Here is a 13,257-nt window from a genome sequence, read left to right on the forward strand (position 1 = left end):
TTATTCAAGCCCACCTTCTGACCCCAAGATGACCACCAGAGCCCTGCCCAGTCAAGAAGGCGTGTGGGGAAGGGAAGCAGCCAGCTCAGTCATCCCCCTTTTAAGGAGCATTTTGGATGCCCCGCCCAATAACTCCTGCTTACAGCTCATTGGTCCAACTGTGTCACATGACTGCCATAGCTGCAAGGGAGTCTGGGAAATGTTTGACTTTGACACACATCCACCTCGAATCAGGTTCTTACTACCCTGCAGAATAACCCTTCTCCTGCAACTCTTTCCCTCCAGGACCGGAGAGAACCCTCTCCCAGGCGACCAAAAGGCCTGCTTGAGGCAGCACAGGCTCCGTGGCTTCAAAGAGGCCTTCACAAAACATTTCCAAAAGCCTGGCCACTCAGGTCAAAAATCTGACACCCTCCACACACTAACAACACTCAGTCACATCCCAGATGGGGGCAAGGTAAGGGTGCAGCAGGACTCAGGGGCACACAGCGAGGTCTGGCCGCGTGCAGTGCACCCCCAGAAGACCTCCTTCCTGCGCACTTGCCGGCTGGGCGTGACCCTGCGCTCACCCCGCCGGCGGGCGGGGGCCCGGGAGGAGGGGGTGCGCCGAGGGGCTTGAGGGCGGGCCTCCGTGCGCATGCGTCCTCCCTCCCCCTCCCCCTCCCCCCCGCGCTGGGCCAGGGTGGGAGCATCTCCTCCGGGTCGGTCCTGTCAGAGCTGCGGCGGGTTCGGGTCCCAGCGCAACTGCCTCTCCCGGGACAGAGGTGAGCCGGGCCTCCCGGGCCCCCAGCCCCAGCCGCACCTGGGAGAGCTTTCCCCGGAGGGCTGAGGGGGCGCGGCCGAGGTGGGCTGTGAGGGGTCCTTCCCCTGCCTCCTCCCCTTCTCAGGGGCCCGCCAGCCCCTCACTCGGCGGCTTTGTGGAGACCGAGCTGGGTGAGGGTACCCGCGCCGGGCGGGCAGCGGGACCGCGGGACCACGACTTGGGGTTGGGGTCGTCCCTTCCCCGCCGCGCCCTCCGCAGCAGGGGGACCGGGCGAGAGAGTTCAGACGGAGCGGGCGCGCTGTTGGGTGAGACTCGGGCCACTCGCCGGCCCGAGCTCCGCGCCTCACCTGGCGCAGCCCAAGCAAGTGTGGCCCGGCGAGGCGGGCCGCGCCAGCGCGAGGGCGCGGGGTCGCCGGCTCTCCCTTTTGGTGGGGGCCGCCCGAAGGCGGGCCGGGGGCAGTGGTTGGGGGGTCGCGGGGGCCCGAGGGTCCTCTGATGGCACTCTCGTAGCGCTGGCACGGCAAGTGGCTCCGAGCGCCCTGAGCCGAGGGCCGAGCGTCTCGGGCAGCTCCGACGGGCTGTGGCCTGCTGCTCCCGTCGGCGGGTGGCCGCGCTGGGCAGCCGCGCTCGCCGGGCGTCGGCGGGCCGGGGGCGGTGAGCGGCTCCGGCCGTGCTGAGCCCGCGGCCGCTCTCACGGCCTCAGCATCGTCGCGGCGACCTTCGCCGAGAGGGAAGTGCGCTTCTCGCACGTCCCCTGCCTCAGGCGGCGCCCGCAGGTTTCTGGCGGCCCGGGCCCCGAACTGAGGGGTCGGCCTCGCCCTGCCCGGCCTCTGACTCTCAGCGGACCCCGCCACTTAGTTCCACCCTCAGAGAAGGCGGGAGCCCGTCCTCCCCTCGTGTCCCCCGCCATCGCTGCCCCGGGCTGCTGCAGTGGTCCTCGCCTCTTCAGTCCTCACCCCCTCCCCTCACTCTGTCCGCGCAGCTAGGTCTTCTCCCTCTTTCTGTCCCCCAAGCGCTTGGGGACCCCCAGGGCTCTGTCCTCTGCTTACCTCTCTCCTCATCATGGCCCCCTTCTTTCTGGGCGAGCACATCCCATAACTATTTTCAGGGACTTCTCTGGGCAGAGGGTCCCATAACTGGATCCCCATCTGGGACCTTGCCCCCACCCCCACCCCAACCTCCATATCCCAACTCAACAGAAGCCCCCATGGACACCTCAAACCCACCATCTGCCCCCCAACTGCCTCTGCTCCCGGGTTGCCAGAGAGACCTGTGGCAGCAGCCATTATGATGCATTTCCTGAGACCACACACTGAACTAGGACCGGGATGTGTATTGAATGAATTAATGGTGATTTTCTATTAATAGCTCACACTGAGCACCTGCTGTGTGCCCATCCTCTTTAACTGCATGATCATTTACTTGCTTATCTTGTTTATTATCTCTTACTTCCAGAATCTAATCCCCCCAAGGGCAGGGACTTCAGTCTGTTTTGTTCACTGCCGTATCCCCACCCCCACACCTCCCACCCCCGCCCCCCCCACTCCTCACCCCCCCATCCCTACACTCATCACAATGCCTGGCATGCAGGAAGATTCTCAAGTTGAATGAAAATTAAATTATAATAAAAATGCCCAACATTAACAAAGCACCTTCTGCGTGCTTACCACCTATTGGGGAAAGATACTTTACTGATTTATCCGTGTTGTTGTCTGTCTTCCTGACTAGAATGTCCTGTCCAGGAGGGCCAGAGTTTGTTATCCACTTCTTTCCCCACGTCTTTGTCCTTGCCACACAATAAGTTCTCAATAGCTGTATGTTCAGTAAGTAATAAAGACTAGATTCTAATGGTAATGGCTAACAGACCTCAATTTGCTTATTTATTTGGTTTGTTGTCTCCCCCTTTTAGAACATAAGCTCCCTGGGGGCAGGAATGTCGCTCAGCATGCAATTTGTGGCAGGCCCCGTGCCGGGCTGGGGTTCAATGGAGACACAATCCGAAATGGAAACCGACGGATTCCCTGCCCTCCCTCCAGAATGTGGAGGGACCGCTAATGGGCAGCGGGGTTCTTTTGGGGTGATGAAAATGCTCTAAAATTAGATTATGGTGATGGTTGCACAACTCCATGAAATATGCTAACGAAAATTGAATTGTACACTTTAACTAGGCTAACTTTATGGTATATAAATTATATCTCAATAAAGCTGTTTAAAAATCCTTCTTTCACAGACTTTATGTCGCAGAAGGGAATGAGAGAGAGAGAGAATAAACAACATAAATAACAAGATAGCATATCAGAAGGTGATGAGCACACACTAGGCACTCAATAAGTGTTGATTCAATGACACCGAGCTGTCCCCTTGCCCCCAAATGGTCTTGCCTAATCTCCCCCCTTCCCCACCCCCCGTTGTCTTTCTTCTCTTCCTCCCCGTGCAGGGTCTGCTGTCTCCATCTCTTCCCTGAGCTGCCTGCCGGGGCCATGGCGCTGCCAACAAATCCTAGCACGGTTGATCTGGGCCTGGGCACGTGGAGCCCTAGCTCCCAGGAGGAGAGCTCCACGGCTCAGGGCACCCCCAGGGGTGCTGAGAAGCAGCTGCCCGAGTACAAGGCGGTGGTGGTGGGCGCGAGTGGCGTGGGCAAGAGTGCGCTGACCATCCAGCTGAACCACCAGTGCTTCGTAGAAGACCACGACCCCACGATCCAGGATTCCTACTGGAAGGAGGTGGCCCTCGGCCATGGAGGCTGCATTCTGAATGTGCTGGACACGGCAGGGCAGGCCACTCATAGGGCCCTGCGTGACCAGTGCCTGGCTATTGGGGATGGTGTGCTGGGGGTCTTTGCCCTCGATGACCCTTCGTCTCTGGCCCAGCTGCAGCAGATATGGGCCACCTGGGGCCCTCGCCACACCCAGCCCCTCGTCCTTGTGGGCAACAAGTGTGACCTCGTCACCAGCACCGGAGATGCTCACGCCGCCGCTGTAGCCCTCGCGAAGAGCTGGGGGGCCCCCTTTGTGGAGACCTCAGCCAAGACACGGCAAGGTGTAGAGGAGGCCTTTTCCCTGCTCATCCATGAGATCCAAAGGGTCCGGGAGGCCATGGCGAAGGAGGCTGCGGCCCGGCCCCGGGGGGCTAAGGGCCGGCACCGGAAGGCCACATGCCGCTGTGGCTGCAGCGTGGCCTGAGGGTCCTGGTCAAGAAAAGTGGACCCCCCCCCCCCTAGGCCAAGGTGGTGGTTGCTTCACGTGAGACCTGTTGCACAACTAGCTGTGTGGGACACTGTGGTGTACTGGGATAAAGGGATCCCTCTTAGGAAGGTTTTCATTCGGTGAGGGGCTTTTTGGCAATGTGGGGTGTAGTGTTGGTTATGTTATGTCAAATTGAGAGATTTTGTGCAAAATCAAATAAATTGTGTTCTTAGGTTTGAAAGCTGCCTCCATGCAGTGTTCTGTGGGTGGGAGTGAGACTGGGGAGAATGTTACTTGAATTGTGGGAATTCTTTCATTCAAGAAATGGGGGGAGGCCCACTGTGTGCCAGGCTCTGCTTTGGGTGCAAAGGATATAGAGGCAAACAAGACACTTAAAAACCTCTCCCCTTGTAGGAATGACGTAAGGCTATGTATTAAAGGCAGGGGAAGGAATAAAGAGTGACGGGGAGGTCAAAGAAAGCCTTACTGAGTAGGTAACATTTGTGCAAAAGCTTGTCGATAACTGGGGGCGAAGGGAATAGCCAGCGCAAAGGCCATGACCACAAACCAGCTACCACCTCACCGACTTCCAGTATCTTCAGGGCTGGGGCAAGAGTGCAGCTAGAGCAGCCTCTACACTATGTAACTAAATGTTGAAACCTTACAAATCCAGCTAACAAACGTAAACAAAATACATCCTAGCCTCCTACCTTGACCAGTACATTTTCTTAATGACTGAAGGCCCAGGTTCTAAGTTCCGGACTCCAGCTTTCCATACCATGATATGAGGGCATTGAGAAGGCTGACCCCCCGGCCCGCAGCCCCTCCCGATATTAAGAGGCGCTCGTGTGTCCCGTGCCAGCCAGCTCAGCCCAAGCTCTACTCGCATGCCTCACAAACAGCCACCCCTTGGTCCTCAGGAGGAGGCACCCTCGGAAGATGCTGCTGCAGGTCTTGAAAAGTGGCCTCAAAGCCTTCTGGGCTCCCCACACCCCAGTGAGGCCCACCCAAAAGTGGGGCACAGGATCTGGGTGGGCACTGCCATTGTCTATACGGACAATGAGGAGAGGCATAGACTGGCGGGGGGGGGGGGGGGGAGTCTCTAAAGTGAGGGGCCCAGAGCAGGGGTCCCTCTGCCCTTCTCTGAGGGTGGCCATCACCACCCAAGCCATTAGCTCCCTAGAAACTGCCACTCACACAGACAAGCACATAGCTGCTTCAGATCGTATTTATTGTGGGGCCAGGGGTGGGGATCTTGGGGTTCAAGGGCAGCAACTGCGGCTGGCGGGGAGCAGTCGGGGTGTCGGGGGAGGGGTGGTCCTGGGCGCGTAGGATACAGGCGGTGCTCAAGGCGGCAAAATGCGGCGCGCCGGCGCCTGGGGCGCGGGGGTCTCCAGACGCTTCACGCGCAGCAGGGCCCCCAGCACGCCTTCAGGGGGCACCTCAGGGCCTAAATCCTGGTCCGCGGCGCGGCGGAGGCGGCGCGGGGCAGCCACGGCCTCGGAGTCCGCGCTTCCCGCAAGGATCCGCCCCAACAAGTACCTGCGGGGGAGCCAGAGCGGAATGCGGAGAGGATGTGTCCGCGAATCAGCGCCCGGGCCCTAGGACCCAGATGGCCCTGCAACCCCATACTGCCTGGGGACCTGGCCATCTCCAGCCTCCTCCCCACCCAGGCGTCCCCAACTCCTTGCCGTCAGGAGACAGAAGTCCCCGCCTCCCATCCCATCCCCGCCTATAGAAACTGTAGTTTCTTCGCCTCCCACTCCTCTCCCCAGAAATCGGGCATCCTAGCCTCCTCCCCGGGACCGAGAGTCCACGTCCTCCTCTGTCCCCCCAGCCAGGAATCTCTGCCCCCACACCCAGGGTCCAGGACCTCATTCCCCGCTAGGGTCCCAGGACCTAGGTGTTCGCACCTCCACCTGGCGAAGCAGGCCCCCGCAGCCCCTCGCCCTCCTCTTCCCTGGATGCAGGCGCCCTCCCCCTGCCCACCCCTCGCCCGGGTACCTCAGGAGCTCGGGGTCCACGTCGGGCGTCTCGTCGCCAGCGTCCTCGGCGTCGGGGCCCGTGGGGCCGTCGTCGTAGACCGGAGGCCGGGGTCTGAGCGCCGCGGCTGGGACAGGAGCGGGGACCAGTTGGGCCGCGAGGGCGGCAGGGTCGAGGCGGGCGCGGAGCAGGGCGCGGGCGAGCTGCGCCGCGGGCGCGTCGGGGTCGTCCTCCAGGCCCGGAGCCGCGTCGCTGGTGCGCGGTGTGCTCCAGACGCGCAGCAGCTGCGCCAGGACGCGCGCCTGCTGATCCTCGGCCTCCTGCGCCTCCGCCCGCGCCCGCTCCTGCCTTTCGGCCTCCAGCAGGTGCGCCAGCGCCCGCGCCAGCTCCTGCACGGCCCCCGCCGCCTCTCCCCGGGGCACCGCCCGCCGGAAGCGGCGGGGAGCGCCAGCCTCAGCCATGGGCGGCGAGGCTGCGCCCAGGCTGCGGGACTCCTGCGGGAAGATGAGGTGGGGAGAAAGGTGTCGTCAACATCCGTCAGGCCAGCCAGGGACCCGCAACCCGGGGGGATCCGTGGACCTCATCAAACATCCTCAGATGCCACTAAAGGCACCGTGGCCCCTCAAATATCCCCAGACACCCCTAAGGCCTCTGGAGATGCCCAAGACAGCTATAGATTTTTCTATATTAACTTTGTGGGCAATAGGAACCAATATTCGCATTTTATAGGTTCCTATTGTCCACTTCTTTTACCCAAAAGGTAGCAGACTGTTTTGCAGCTTGCTTTTTGGAATCTATATCTAGCTCAGTACGTTAACAGCATCCTTTCTCTCTCCCTTTTTCTTTCTTTCTTGGGCATTGAATCCCTTTTGTATGGTTGTGCAACGGTTTATTTAACCAGTCTTCAACTGATGAACATTTAGGGTGCTTCCAATCTTTTGCTATTCTTATAAATAATGTCGGAATGGATAACCTTGTTCGTGTGCCACTTGGCACGTGTGCAAGTCTATCTGTAGAATGAATTATCCCGTGACTAATTCTCAGTTAAGACAGTTTTGAAATGATTTCAGTAAGTTTAAAGAAATAACAGGATATCAAAAGTGTGAGCAAGGAACAAAAGACCATAAAAATGACCATGAAGATTTGAAAAAGAAACATAGAGAACATCTAGAAATATAATTTAAATAGAATTAAAAATTAAACGGGCAAGTTAAACAGCAGACTCCACACAGCAGAAGGAAGCAATAGGATTGAACAGAGCTTAGAAACAGATCCACGCATACTGGCTTTTGCCACATGACAGAGGGGGCACTGCAGAGCAGGGGAACAAGATCGACTCCTGCAATAATCTTGCAGGAACAAGCGAGCCAAATTTGGGAACAATGGAAAGGAAAAGATAAATAAATTTGACTACATTACAATTAAGACTTTCTTTTTATCCCAAGACACCATAAAAAGAATGAAAAGTAAAATCAGAGTTGAAGATCCTGCAATACAAGTAGTCAGGGACGGATTAGTAACCAACACACGAAGAAGGCCTAGAAAGCAGTAAGGAAAAACCAAACTGATACAAAAATGGGCAAAACTGATGAGCAAGTGGTTCACAAAAAAGGAAACAAAAACAGTTACTAAACGAACAAAAAATAGTGAACCTCATTAGTAATCAGGGAAATGCAAATTAAAATGCCAGTGAGATAGTATGCATTATACATCCAGAAGATCGCCAAAAATCAGAAAGTCTAATAATGTCCAGTGTTGACATGGATGTGGAAAAAATAAAAACTCTCATATATTGCTGGTGGGAATTCAATTGCCAAAATAACTTTGAAGAACAATTCGGCAATGTCTAAAAAGACATTTTATGACCCACTCCTGGGGTGTTATACCCCCGAGTAGCTGGTGTACATATACTACTGGACACAGTTCAGGGAAAATTACAGCAGCACTGTTTGCAATAGCATAAAAGTGGACAGAAGGAAAAAAAGAAAGAAAAGCCTGGAAATAATCCAAATATCTATGGACGTATTGAGAAGGCATCTACAAACCATGATCTACTCATATACTCATGATATACTCATAGGATATGACATGATGCAGCAATAAAAATAAGTGAATTACAGCCACACACTTCAGTGTAGACGACTCTCACAGCCAAAGGAGAGCAAAAAACCCCACGCAAGTTGCAGAATTCCACTGCAGATTCCCCGAGACCACCAGACAGCCTGATGACTTCCTAGTGACCCCTAGTGACCACCAGGAGCCAGATGCCCAGTTTGAGTCCATTTCTGCGAGGAAAAACTAAACAAGATATTGTTTAGAGATACACAGATATGTGACAAGCTACAAAAAAAGTAAAGGATCAAGGAACAGAAAAGACAGGATAATGATTATGGAGGACAGGAGCTGCTGTGGGGAGGGGCGCCCGGGGGCTTCCCACTGGTGGTCAAATTGAGTGGCGGGTATACATGGGGGTTATTTTATCATTATTCCTTACATCGTACATATATGTTAAATCTATTACGTCATATATATATATATAAAATATTTAATCATTTTAAAAATCCTCTATCCTTGACGCAGAGCGTCCTGAAGAGTTAGAGGAGGATGTGCTCCAAGTGCCCTTGATGCCCACTAGCCCTCAGCCCCCAGGGAATCACACACTCACAGGGACTGACAGGCCTTGAGATGTCACATATGCAACCCAACCCTGCCACATTCACATGCAAGGAACTGCACACGTTCACATCCACGGCTGCTCCTGCAGTTACAATCGCCAAGCTACCCAGATGCCAGGACACGCACCACCCTTCAAGACACAATGCAGCACAGTGACATCATGGCTCCTCTCCCCACAATGACACAGCTCCACAAAGAAACAGGGAGAAATGGCCTCATGAACACATACAAAATCCTAGTCACTCAGTCCAACTGAACCAAAATGGGATGTGCACACGGAGATGCAAAGACCACTCCTTCTCAAACAAAAACAAAATCACACACACAGAAAGACACGCCCATAGGTCATGCCATCACCATAGGATTCGCACATACGAACGTCGCTGAGAAAAGTCAAACACAGAAGCATCCTCAGCATCACACACACTGCACACCCGGACCAACAACGGCACCTTTGTATGGACCCTAGGAAGCGCTCACACCAAAGGACACACACTTACAAGGACACCAACATCCTCATGCCCCTGTCATCACATCATGCGCACACATACCGATGCACACACTCCCTTCCTTAAAGTCCCATGGACAGCGCCACTGGCGGCGGGGAGGCGAGGCCAAGCCCAGAGCCGAGTGCTGAGGGATGTGCAGGGCGTGGCTGCTGGCCGAGCTCCGGACCCCGCAACCCGTACACCCGGAGACCCAGCCCAGCATGGCCTGGACGCGGACTGGAGGCTGGACCCCAGGCCACCCTGGCCGATCTCTCTGCATGTCCCGGGAGCTGGGCCCAGCGAGGATGAGGGGCCAGCAGCCGAGCACGGACCCTCGCCCGTAGCATCCTCCCCCCGACCCCCACCCGGTGCCCGACCGGGGTCGCACCTTTACTGGCCTAGCGCAGAGCGCGGGGGGTGGCCGAAGTAAGCCCAACAGCAGCAGCACCAAAAGGCCGACGCCCCCGGCCCGCGGCCCGCGGAGCAGCGGCGACCCCGCCATACTGCCCCAGCGAGCCGGGCTCCGGACGGGCGGACTGGCTGGCAAATGCGCAGCGCTCGGGCTAGCGGGCAAAGCTGCGGTGCTCTGCGGCTGCGCACACCGCGGAGCCCTGCCCTCCCCTGCCCACCCCCTCCCGCACTCTACGCAGGCGCGGCATCCGAGCTCCCGCAGCCCCTCTGTCCCGCCCGTCGCCATGGAGATGCCTAAGGGGCAAGGTGGAGAGCAAGAGCCTGCGATGGCGGTTGCCATGGCAGTCCGAGGGCAGTTGCCGGGGCAACAGACCTTGCTGTCGCCTTAGCAGACAGGCAGAAAAAAATGACTCGGAGGAGTGAAATGGGGGCCCGGTCCCCATCTTTCCCTCCTTAGGGAGGAGATATATGACATTGTTCATCGGATAAACAGTTACAGATCGTCTACTATGGGCCAGGCCCTTTACAGGGCGATGGGTTCAATCCAGGTGATGTGACCGTGAACAGGTCAGTTCACCATTCTAAGGTTCAGCCCCTCACCTGCATAAAGGGATTACCAGTAACTGCCCCTCAGAGTAGCTTTGAAGGTTTAATAACAGTGACATTCAGTAGAGCTCAATAAATGCTCCTTTCTATCCTCTCGTTTCTTTGTCAGTATCATCATCTCTCCAAGGCTCTCTTTCTGCCCTTGTGTGCCCACAGCTCACTCTGTCTTCCTCTCCCATCTGCCTCTCCCTTTATCTCTGCAACCCTCCTCCTGCCTCTGTCTTTTACTGTCTGAATCGACTAGTTTTCCCATAGATACGTGGATAGATACATAGATAGATTTTACCCATATATTGTTTCAGAAGGGATTTCAAGCCAGTTAAAATGATACATCAAAAGAAACAAAACTTTGTTAAAATTTGTGTACCCATAGGGGAAAAAATGTTGGGAAAGGAACATTAGTGGTTATTTCTGGGTGGGGCAATAAAACGATGGTTTATCACTTTCTCCTTTACATTTTTCTCCGTTTTCTGTTGCAATGAATATGTATTACTATTATAATCAGATAAAAATAAAGATATCTTCCTTTTGGAATTAAAACAAAGTATGGTAATGGCATAAATTAAAAGTGAAGAAAAGAAAGATCCATTTATGTTGCTGTGAGTATATCTAATTCATTGATTCTAACTGCCTCCATCTCCTCAGTATTACAAACAACTTTACAATGAAAATTCTTATACTCATCTCCTTATTGACCTAAAGGTTATATACCCAGGGATGGTGTAATGGACATACACTTAGGATGGCTCCCATGATCCTTGCCTTCTGGTGTTCACATCCTTGTGTAATCCCTTCTCCTTGAGTGTGTGCATGACCAAAGGTGACCAGATGTACATGACTGCCTGTACATAATTATGTTAAAAATGAGATTGAAACAACCATCTTGTGAAGCAACTCCCACTCCTTTTCTGGCTTTAATGAAATAAGTGGCCACTTTGAGGAACCTCACATAGCAAGGAATAGAGGGTGGCCTCTAGGAGCTGAGGTTGGCCTTCAGCTGACAGCCAGCAAGAATTCGAAGCCCCCAGTCCTGCAATCACAAGGACTTGAATTCTGCCAAGAACTTCAGTGAGCTTGGAAGCAGATCCTTCCCCAGTCAAGCCTCAGATGAGACTGCAGCCCTAGTCAACACCTTCATTTCAGCTTTGTGAGACCCTAAGCAGAGAACCCAGTTAAGCCCTGCCCTGACTCCTGAGCCAGAGAAACTGTGAGTTAATGTTATTGTAAGTATGTTGTTTTTAAACTGAGAAGTGTGTGGTAATATTGTTACATAGCAATAGAAAACTAATATAAATGGGATAAATAAGATCTCTATAGAGAAAATGTTAAAACTTCATTAAAAGGTATAAAAGATGATCTGAATAAATGAAGACACGTTTCATGCTCTAGGATGAGACTATTTCATATTATAAAGATTTCAATTATCTCCAAATTAATATATAATTTCAATATAATCTCAACTTAAGTCCCAGGTGAATATTTTAAGGAAAATTAATAAAACTTATTTGTAAATGTATATAAAGAGTCCACACAAAAACTTGTGTATTTTTCATAATAGCCAAAAAGTAAAAACAACCCAAATGTCCATCAACTGATAAATGAATGGACAAAATGAGGTGTATCCATACAACGGAATATTGTCATCTGTAAAAAGAAATGAAGCAACAACATATGCTGCAATATAGGTAAAACTTGAAAATATGCTAAGTGAAAGAAGCCAGACACAAAAAGCCACATATTGCACGAATCCATTTATGTGAAATGTCCAGAACTGGCAAGTCCGTAGAGATAGAAAATTGAGGAGTGGTTGCCAGGTCCTGGGGGAATGGAATGGCATGGGGAGTGACTACTAATGGGTACAGGGTTTCCTTTTGAGGTGATAAAAATGTTCTGGTATTAGATAGTGGTGATGACAGCACAACTTAGTAAATATACTAAAAACCTTTGAATCGTGCATTTTAAAATGGTGAACTTTATGGGATGTGAATTATATCTCAATAAATAAATATCTATATAAAAGAAGAAAGGTCTGTGAATGGCTAAATCAATTCTGAAAAAGAGGAGTGACGAAGGCGGGCTTTATCTACCAGATGTTAGGATGTGTTCCCAAGCCAGAAGGTAGACGGTGTTAGGAAGATTAGCTGGAGCCTTACCTCATGCCATATACAAACAATAACTCCAGATGGGTTAAAGACCTTAATGGAAAAGAAAAAACTATAAATTAAAGGAAGAAAATATATCATGTGACCTAGGGATGGGGAAGGACATCTTGAACAAAACTTCAAAAGCACAAACCACAGGGAAGAATGTTAATGACAATGTACACATCAAAATTTACAGTTTCTGTCTAACGAAAGACCCCACACACAAAGTTAATAGACATGACAGGCTGGGTAATGATATTTGCTATGTGTGAAGTGACAAGAGGTTAAACATCCAGAATATGAAGGGGACTTTAGGAAATCAGCAAGAAAAAGACAGGAACCCCAAAGAAAAATGGACAAAGGATAGGAACAGATAGGTTACGCAAGAGGAAACCCATGGAGTTATGAAGGCATATGAAGACGTGCTCAATTCTACTAATGATTAGAGGAGTAAAATTTTTTTAAAATAGTGAAATATTACTTTAGACCCATCATATTGGCAAAAATTAGAAAACTGAATCGCACAAAGTGTTGGCAGGCATGTGGGGGTATAGGAACCTTCATGTACTGTTGGCGAGAGTCTGAGCAGCTTTCTGGACACTTGTCTGGCAGCACTTAACCAAATTAAGCCTCTACACTGGCGTCATCAAGTCCCAGTGGCAAGAGGATCTACCACCCATAGTGGAAGGGGTCTGGGAAAATTCCCCCTGAGAAAGGGTGTCTATGCTTAGAGCTAAAAGTCGAGGAGAAGATACCCAGGGAGATGGGTATAAGGGAGAAGCATTTCAGGCAGAGGGAAGGCGCAAGGAAATGGTCTAAGGTGAGAAGCAGCGTGGCGTGTCAAGGCTGTGAATGAAGGCAGGCTGGTGAGGCTGGAGCACAGCAGTACCGCATTCTGATTTGCTGTATTTTTAAGCTTTCTGGGAGAGGGTAGCAAAATGGTCTGGTGAGCACACAATCTACCTTCCTTCCTTCCCCAAATCCCACCAAAGCAACTCCAA

At 52.6% G+C, this 13,257-nt stretch overlaps 2 protein-coding genes across 2 annotated transcripts; one reads left to right on the top strand and one right to left on the bottom strand.

Moving 5' to 3' along the window:
* The first annotated feature begins 285 nt into the window (after positions 1-285).
* ERAS (ES cell expressed Ras) lies at positions 286-4,189 on the top strand. Its single transcript, XM_070605377.1, has 2 exons — positions 286-457; positions 3,201-4,189. The coding sequence occupies exons 1-2, from the start codon at positions 447-449 to the stop codon at positions 3,943-3,945; spliced, it is 756 nt and encodes a 251-aa protein (XP_070461478.1). The 5' UTR covers positions 286-446; the 3' UTR covers positions 3,946-4,189.
* A 969-nt stretch (positions 4,190-5,158) lies between these two features.
* PCSK1N (proprotein convertase subtilisin/kexin type 1 inhibitor) lies at positions 5,159-9,848 on the bottom strand. The gene is made up of 3 exons (XM_070606700.1): positions 9,484-9,848; positions 5,953-6,425; positions 5,159-5,490 (listed from the first exon to the last, which is right to left on the bottom strand). Exons 1-3 carry the CDS (start codon positions 9,844-9,846, stop codon positions 5,295-5,297), a joined length of 1,032 nt encoding a protein of 343 aa, XP_070462801.1. The 5' UTR covers positions 9,847-9,848; the 3' UTR covers positions 5,159-5,294.
* Positions 9,849-13,257: the final 3,409 nt, after the last annotated feature.

Source organism: Equus przewalskii, chromosome X (assembly GCF_037783145.1).
Source record: "Equus przewalskii isolate Varuska chromosome X, EquPr2, whole genome shotgun sequence".
Taxonomy (NCBI): Eukaryota; Metazoa; Chordata; class Mammalia; order Perissodactyla; family Equidae; genus Equus; species Equus przewalskii.

Bases quoted from the DNA above. Each gene is read 5' to 3' on its own strand.
- PCSK1N (XM_070606700.1), bottom strand. From the start codon at position 9,846: ATGGCAACCGCCATCGCAGGCTCTTGCTCTCCACCTTGCCCCTTAGGC. The intron at 6,426-9,483 runs GTGCGACCCCGG...ATCTTCCCGCAG, and splicing joins TCTGCGCTAGGCCAGTAAAG to GAGTCCCGCAGCCTGGGCGC. The intron at 5,491-5,952 runs GTACCCGGGCGA...GCTCCCCCGCAG, and splicing joins GTGGACCCCGAGCTCCTGAG to GTACTTGTTGGGGCGGATCC.